This window comes from Thrips palmi, unplaced genomic scaffold (genome assembly GCF_012932325.1).
Source record: "Thrips palmi isolate BJ-2018 unplaced genomic scaffold, TpBJ-2018v1 HiC_scaffold_4, whole genome shotgun sequence".
Lineage (NCBI taxonomy): Eukaryota > Metazoa > Arthropoda > Insecta > Thysanoptera > Thripidae > Thrips > Thrips palmi.
Genome location: NW_023144631.1, coordinates 11,426,465 through 11,434,524, shown reverse-complemented (window position 1 = coordinate 11,434,524; position 8,060 = coordinate 11,426,465). Strand labels below are relative to the sequence as shown.

Genomic DNA, 8,060 nt, shown 5'->3' with positions numbered 1-8,060 from the left:
GTTTCTGATGAACTTTTCTGCCTTGCCGCCGGCTGGCTCGGAATCGGCTGGGACCGCACCGCGCCTCTTCGCGGAGCCAAAGGTGGCGTCCGCATAGCCATCCAGACGTCGACAGCTACTTTCTTTGTCTGTGCCGTCTGTCACTGCAAGTGCGACGGAGACACTGCTAGAGCAGGTAGCGTGGATGCACCCCGGCAGCCAGGCAGGCGCGAGCCCCAGACGGCCGGGCGCATTACAATGGCAGTCTGGCAGTGCAGTGCAGGGCGGGCGGGGCGGGGGAGGTGTGGCGGGGGCACTTCGGGGGCCGGTCCCTTGATCAGGCCTGTTTGCCTGCCTCCAGCCTGCCTTCGCCACGCCAGTCGCCGAAAAGTCGCGTTTTTCGTCTCGGCGTTTCCCAAATTACGGCCACACCGTTCAGGATTTTGACTTGAAATTTGGAGAGGCGGCTGGGAACGAGTTGGACTACAACGCCGAGAAGCCCGATTTTCGATATCGTACCCAGGAGCCGAGATACGGCGGTCTCCGTTTTTCGAGCCGATCACGCCATTAGGCAAACAGGCAATGTCGGACCGGATTTGACCGGACCGGGGGCGGGCCTGGTCTATTCCTAGTCTCTGTACCAAGTTTGAAATTTTTTGGCCAAGCCGTTTTCGAGAAATTGCGATTTTCGTTTCGGTCTGCATCGGCTCCGCGCGCCGAGGCACGGCCGGCGCCCGACCTGGAGTCTCCTGTTAAGGGCACCTTCGGTACCACCTTTAAGAGCACCTTCAGCACCACCTTAAGGAGCACCTTCAGGGGCACTTTCGGCAGCACCTTAAGGGGCACTTTCGGCAGCACCTTAAGGAGCACCTTCGGCAGCACCTGATGGAGCACCTTCGGCACCACACCTTTAAGAGCACCTCCGGTACCACCTTTAAGAGCACCTTCGGCACCACCTTAAGGAGCACCTTCGGCGCCACACCTTTAAGAGCACCTTCAGCACCACCTTTAAGGGCACCCTCAGCACCACCTTAAACGGCCCCACCTTCGGAGCACCTTCAGGGAGCACCTTCAGGACCACCTTCAGGACCACCTTCAGCACCACCTTCAGGGAGCACCTTCAGCACCACCTTCAGGAAGCACCTTCAGCACCACCTTCAGGGAGCACCTTCAGCACCACCTTCAGGACCACCTTCAGCACCACCTTCAGGGAGCACCTTCAGCACCACCTTCAGGGAGCACCTTCAGCACCACCTTCAGGGAGCACCTTCAGCACCACCTTCAGGACCACCTTCAGCACCACCTTCAGGGAGCACCTTCGGCGCCACCTTGGCCACCACGCGCGGCGATAAGGCGCATTAAACAAGCGCGGCGATGACGTTGACGGCGACGGCAGGAAGTACCCGCGGCGGCGCGGAGGAAGCAGCATGGCGCGGCGCGGCGGCGCGGCGGAACACACAGTCGGCCTGTTACGTGGCGCCGAGTTTCACACTCTCAAGGCGTCCAAACGTTACGTCACGGCGCGGACGCCGCGGCGCTGGCGCTAGCGCCGGCCGTTTCGGCGGCGCCACGCATTTGCATTGACGTCACAAAAGAAAGTCTAATTACAGTTTTTAGCCCCCAAAAATTTGAACTATACTCTGACCAGAAAACGAAGAGCCCTGAGTTCTCGCGGTTTATGGTATCTGCCGACTTGGCTAGCATTGCAGGCAGCCCTCGACCGCGAGGCGAGGACCCAGGACTCTTCGTTTTCTGGTCAGAGAATAAAAGTCGATTTGTTGATGATTTTTTCCCCGAAAGGAGGCAGTGCGTGCACGTTGCACGTGACGGGCCACACGCCACGAGAAGACATTCAAATGACTTTCGTACATGCATGCCGTCTTTAGCTCTTCGGGCTGTCATGCCATGCCAAAGTGCACGGTCGCTGCGCTGGTAGAATTCCGCCGTTCCACGAACGCTTCGCCCCGCCGCGCCGCGCATCCCATCGTCAGCAGTCAGTCGCACAGTGGGCCAGAAGACCGGTGGAGGCGGCCTAAACTCTGGACGCATTTTGAGCTCCTCCAGTGTCGCTAAACAAGACTCGAATCGAACGTGTGACCCCACCAATACATTGCTCTCCGACCGAGGAATCCATTGGTGGGGTCACACGTTCGGTTCGAGTCCTGTTTAGCGACTTTGGGGCTCAAAACGCGTCTCGAGTTTTGACCGCCTCCACCGGTCTTCTGGCCCACTGTGAGTCGGCAGTGGGGGTCATATTCAAGACACACGGCCCGCGACGCGCCTAGCCGCGCCTATAGGCAAGGCATTGGCTACGCTCGCTGTGGGCTTTCGGTCGACCTTCGCGGGCCGTGCCGTCCGCCCGTCCCGTCAGCCCGCGCACCAAGTAGTTTGACTTTCCCGCGCCCTCTGTGCGACACGACGCGGCGGAGGGGAGGGGGGGGGGAAGGTGGCACTCGGCGGATAACGACGAAGGCCAGGGTTGCCACTGCTGTGGAGGGTTAAAAAAAGTGAAAAAGTGACTCCAACACCTCAAAAAAAGTGACAAAAAAGTGGCATTTTTTGATAAAAAGTGACATAATAGTGACTTTTGGCAAAGTGAAAACCCCCACAAAGTGATAAAAAACGTAATATTTTTGCACTGTTTTGGAGCTTAGGAGTGGTATTCACACAATAAAAAGCAAAAGACTCACAAAAGCAGGTCAAGGTCAAATGTATTTATTTAAAAAAACAGAAGTCATATTGGTATTATAGAATTGAAATAAAATACTGTTACAACATAAATCAAACAATCACAAGATTTTCACAGATAGAGATCCGGATCGTCGGGATCTGCAACCTCCCTCTCCCTCCCTCCAGCGGCAGGAGGGTCCTTCTTCCTTTTAGCTTGGAACATCTTCTCAATCAAACTGGAGGTCCGCTTCGTCACTTTTTTTTGAAGCGGCTCGTTTTGTCTCTGAAGCCCGATAGCCTTCTCACGCATTATTTTAGCTCCTTCTAGCATACCATGAGCCACTTTTGCAGCCGCGAAATCTTTTTTCTTCAGAGCTGTGTCCAGCTTGCTAGTGGCCTCTTCAACCAGTTCGTCAGCAGCTTTCCGCTGGTCTTTCTCGGCGCTTAGGGATTTTTGTAGCTTTTCTTGGAGGCTTTCTATTGTTGAACGATCTTCTCTTTGTTGCTTCTCCTCCTTCTCTCTCCGAAGTCGCTCCGCCTCTGCCTCTTCAGCCACTTTCCTTGCGGCCTCTTCTTCATCGCGCTTGGCTTGAAGGTGATCGGTGTAGCTTCGGTGTGCACGGTATCCCGCAGCCAGGAGTTCCTTCGTTATTGGCACGAGGTCCGGCCTGCCACCATACGGTTTCAGCCCATCTTTCACCCACAGCTTAGCATTGAACAGGCGCTCCTCCATCCGGGTCTGTTCCGGTCGCAACTGTTGTGAGGACTCGTTGAAACCCCTCTCAATATCGGCGCTTCCATGGGCAATCGGCAAAGTAGCCTTTACAAGCTTAACAGTGTTGGGAAATTTCGGCTTCCCATCCGACCCCACAATGTCAAAAATCTTCGCCCAGTAGTGGTCGATTCTTGTCGTGGGCTCAAAAACAGGAAGATTTTCAAGCTGCAGAAGCCTCCACTCATCCTTTAGCACATCTTCATCCACACCCAAGTCAAGTCGCAACATTCTGTGCACCAAGACAATGCTGCGCGGGCTGGACTGCTCCTTGATTTGACTAGGTTGGAGGCACTTGAGGTGTTTTCCATCAGGCCATTTACTGAGGACAGACTTCTGAAGCAGATGGGTTGCCGCTGCTTGGTAATGTTTTTGACTATTAAGTCTAAACTTCAGAACATCTACATCCTTACACTGAGTCAAAAGTGACTTTGCCCTATCCCCACATTCCACATCACTCAAAGCAACTAAATTGTCTTTGTTCTTAATAAACTCTTCTTTAAGACAGCTTCTGCTAGTTGAAACAAGAGAGGGTTTACAAAAACGCCCCAGAAGCAAAACAAATAGAGAAAGTAGCTCATCATACAGAATGTGAATCATTGGTTCACTTTTTTGGAACAGTTTTGAATACCCTTCAAAAAGCTTAGCTGATTGAATAACAAATGCTACACTAGCCTGCATAGTAGGATCTTTGAGACAACCAGCAATGAATTTGTACCTTTGGGTCTCTCTAATTTTTTTGTGACTATCAGAGTTACTCTTAGGGATGACAGTCAAGAAAAAGTGAACCACAGCTGGCCATTGCTCCAAGAGCCTCTCGGCAGCCCCAGAAAGAGTAAGCCACCTACTGGTCACATGTTTTATAAAGACATGATCGGGAACCTTAGTTTCTAACTGGGATTTTTTGTACTCTTCCACTCTGCTAGGAAATCCATCAAAATATTCATAAATGGCAATGACTAGATGACTAACCTCCTCCCCAAACACCTCAAGCCCAGACAAGAATGAATTATGAAGAATGTGCACATTACAAGATCCAGCATCCATTAGACCCTTTCCCCTTACTTCCTTAACTTTTTCACTAACTAGTCTAAACACTGTCTTGTTCACATTAGGTCCATCCATTGACAACATCAGAAATTTTTGTAGACAAAGGCAGGCTCTTTCCAATACCTGTAATAAGTGATCAGACACAATTACTCCTGTAGCAGATCCTATGAAAAGAGACTCTAAGTGATGAAAAACAATATGCTTTACTTCTTCAGACCAAAACCTAAGTCCACACTGAAGTTCTTTCACTTTTTTGTTGTTGACAGTTTCATCAAAGCACATTGTAAAGCTAGGGGCTTTCTGAGCATCATCAAGCATTTTTTTGTGAAAATATGGCCCTAGTGCATCAGTAATTAAATAAGATACCTTAGTCCTACCTAATGACATGTCTTTGGGTACTTTATCACAACCGAACATACTTTTAAACAATTCGACTATATTATCACAGGAATTATTTGAATAAGCAGCCTGGACACACTTCATTGCCCATTGAAGTTCTGCAGTTAAAGCTGCATCTTTCCTCGAGACAAGCTGCAGAAGTGGACCGCTGTCTTCGCGTTGAACGGTTCCTGGCGGCGGCACGACCCCCAATCCAGCAGCTTCACCAGGAGGCGCTGCTGCAGGAGTTACCACCGCATCATCTCGATGATGATTGGGAATTGGAATTGCAGCCTGTTGTTGTACCTGACAAAAAAAACACAGCAATTAACACTAACATCAACTTTAAAATTATGTAACATGATTCAAAATAATAATTATATATTTAAAGTACCTTTGGTGGAGCTCCAGCCAATGTAAGTTGCAAGGGACTTAATTTAGTTTTGGCATTTCCTTTATGTTTTTCAGATGAGGCGTGCTGGGATAGTGCTTGGAATCCTTTGGCAGATGTGCTTATGGGTGATGGGCAGATCTTGCAGAAAAATATGTCTTTTTCTTTCCAACTGCACCACTCGCTGATCAGGTGCCCATTCACGTCCGTCCGACCCATCCATCCTTCACGTGTACTATGCTTCGGCATAGCGTCACATGAGCTGCAACATAAAAACAAATGCTAAAGAATGCGAAAAAAATGTGCCTATTTCAAATAGAATTGAAAGTGCCGCGCAACCAACGCCCATCCATACGTAGCCAGCAGACCGATTCCGAGAGTCACTTTCGCGACTCTATCCCTCTCGCACTCACGGGGCGTCCCGTATGGGTGCGAGAGAGACAATGCGACGAAAACGACTCTCGGAATCAGTCTGCAGGCGCACGACGCACACGACGCGCAGGCACCGGGCAGGCGAGGGAATGTTTCGTCGCTCTGTCTCTCTCGCTCCCCGAGTGTGACAGAGACAGAGCGACAAAGCGAAGCCGAGGCCAGGCCGGCGGAGCCGGGACCCGAATCGCTCCCGAAGCAGGTGTCGGCTGAGCCGAGCCGGCCGACGGACGAACGGCACGGACCCGCCCCCCGCCCCCTATGTCGTACCCGACAAAGCCCATTATGAATTGAGAGATTGATCTCTCTAAACATAAAACTTCACAGAAGACATGTTAAGACTCGAATTGTTTAGCTTCTGTCATTACACATCGTGCCACAGCGACATAGATTTAAGTAACAGGGCGGCGACGTGTTGAGGTTATAACCTCACACTAGCCGCCGAAGCGCTCACGGATTGAACATTATCTACGCTAACCGATGACGGCTCATCATCAAATGGATGGGAACGTGCACTTCTATTGATAAAAGAGGCAGTCACGAGTAATACTTACGTGGAACTTGGAGGATAAGAGTTGTGGCACCGCACCAGCCCCACTCGCCGCGTCGACTCGCACGCACAACAAACAAGTCACCGCCTTCGCTGGCACCCGCTACGTTCCGCTCCCGCCTCGACTCCGACTCGATACATCGGTCGGACCAACGACAGCGGGAAATTTAAACGCATCCTCGCAGAAAATCGAGATATTGACCGAATTTCGACGCGTTTCGTGGTTAAATGAGGAAAATACCACCCGAAAGCTCCAAAATAGTGACAAAAGTGACAAAATTCCCCAAATAGTGCCAAAAGTGACTCAATTTCAAAAAAGTGACAAAAAGTGACAAAAGTGACTCACTGGCAACCCTGACGAAGGCGGCACGACGCCTAGGAAAGGACGCACACCGCGACGCCCGATCCAAACTTCGCGGGAGGGAGGGGAGGTCACCGCGAAGGCACTAGGGCCAGGCGCGGATCCAGCAGCGACAGCGACTGATTCCGAGAGTCGTCTTCGTCGCTCTGTCTTTCTCGCGGCCATGAGGACGCCCCATGAGTGCGACGGGGACGGGAGACAGAGCGGCGCGTGGGTGAGCAGAAGCAAAGAGGACATTTGACCCCACCTTGGTCCATAGATATCCGCCTGAAAGGGAGGACAACAACGAAAAAGAGCCAAACTTTGGCCCTGTAAGTAAGCAAGACCTGCTGTTTTGCCCTCCTTCAGGGCGACTCTGGGTGTAGGGCGGCAGTGGCGTAGCAGAGAAGAGCCAGTCCAACCAAACCAACCTCAAACAACAACAACTGCAGCAGCAACAACACCACCACAAAAGGCTCAAATGAAAGCGATTCAGACCAACTCGGGGGGCTTCTTTCTCCGCCGGCTCGGCTCACTAACGACCCAGAGGTGTTAACGACCAAGAAGAGGCCGCCGCGGTGGCAAAACGGCGAAACAGAACGGCGGACAAAAGACGCAGCGCGAGAAATGAGCGAAAAACCGGAGCGAATCGGAGGAAAGCGCGCAGCGGCTCGCGTGCCGCCAATCAGAAACAAAACGGCAAAACGGCGCCTGCTTCACGGCTGTGTTGCTGCAGACCGACTCCGAGAGTCGCTATCGTCGCTCTGTCTCTCTCGCACTCATGGGGCGTGCCGTATGGGTGCGAGAGAGACAGAGCGACGAGAACGACTCTCGGAACCAGTCTGCCGCCGCTGCAGCGAGGCGGCCGGGGCGCGCATCGCCGCCACCGCGTGCGTGCACGTGCAGCAGCAGCACAGTGCCCTCGCGTCGCGCCGTCCCTCTCGCACTCGCGGGGCGTCGCGTGGGGGCGCGAGAGAGACGGAGCCGCACGGTGGCCGCGACGCCGGCAGCCAGGATGTGGCAACACGCGGCCTGGCCTCATACCGCACGCAAGCTCTCGTGGGCCGCCCCCTCCCCTCCCCTTCCCGCGCCATCCTCCATGGCTTCCGACCTGGATCGGATCAAGATGAGTGTGCCGGCAGTGGCGGTGCCGTCCCCCCCCCCCTTCCCGCCGTCCGGCATTGTGCACAAGGCTAGCGGCCGGCATTTGCACTAGAAGTAAGCCAGCCGAGCCTCGGCCGGCACGATTCCGCCAATTGGCCGGCGAGGTGTGAGGCGAGGCGCGCCGCGCAGCGCCCCGCGGCAGACTCAAGAGTCGTTCTCTCTCGCACCCACGCGGCACGCCCCATGAGTGCGAGAGAGACGGGGCGACGAAAGCGACTCAGCCTCGCGGACGGCGAAAGCCCGAGTCCGGCCAAGCCAAGCCGACTCCCGCCACCGCGACGGAAAGGAAAAGGGAAAAGAAGACGAAACAATGAGTTTCTTTATCACCCCTTTCCTC

The 8,060-nt window shown here is 53.3% G+C and overlaps 1 protein-coding gene across 1 annotated transcript; it reads right to left on the bottom strand.

The window, feature by feature from the left end:
- Positions 1 to 2,678: 2,678 nt before the first annotated feature.
- On the bottom strand, positions 2,679 to 6,446 carry LOC117649763. Its single transcript, XM_034392801.1, has 3 exons — positions 6,224 to 6,446; positions 5,244 to 5,502; positions 2,679 to 5,155 (listed from the first exon to the last, which is right to left on the bottom strand). The coding sequence occupies exons 2-3, from the start codon at positions 5,487 to 5,489 to the stop codon at positions 2,780 to 2,782; spliced, it is 2,622 nt and encodes an 873-aa protein (XP_034248692.1). The 5' UTR covers positions 5,490 to 5,502; positions 6,224 to 6,446; the 3' UTR covers positions 2,679 to 2,779.
- Between the last annotated feature and the right edge of the window lie 1,614 nt (positions 6,447 to 8,060).

Coding starts and splice junctions, on each gene's coding strand:
- LOC117649763 (XM_034392801.1), bottom strand. CDS start 5,489: ATGCCGAAGCATAGTACACGTGAAGGATGGATGGGTCGGACGGACGTG. Junction 5,156..5,243: donor TGGCTGGAGCTCCACCAAAG/GTACTTTAAATA, acceptor TTTTTTTGTCAG/GTACAACAACAGGCTGCAAT.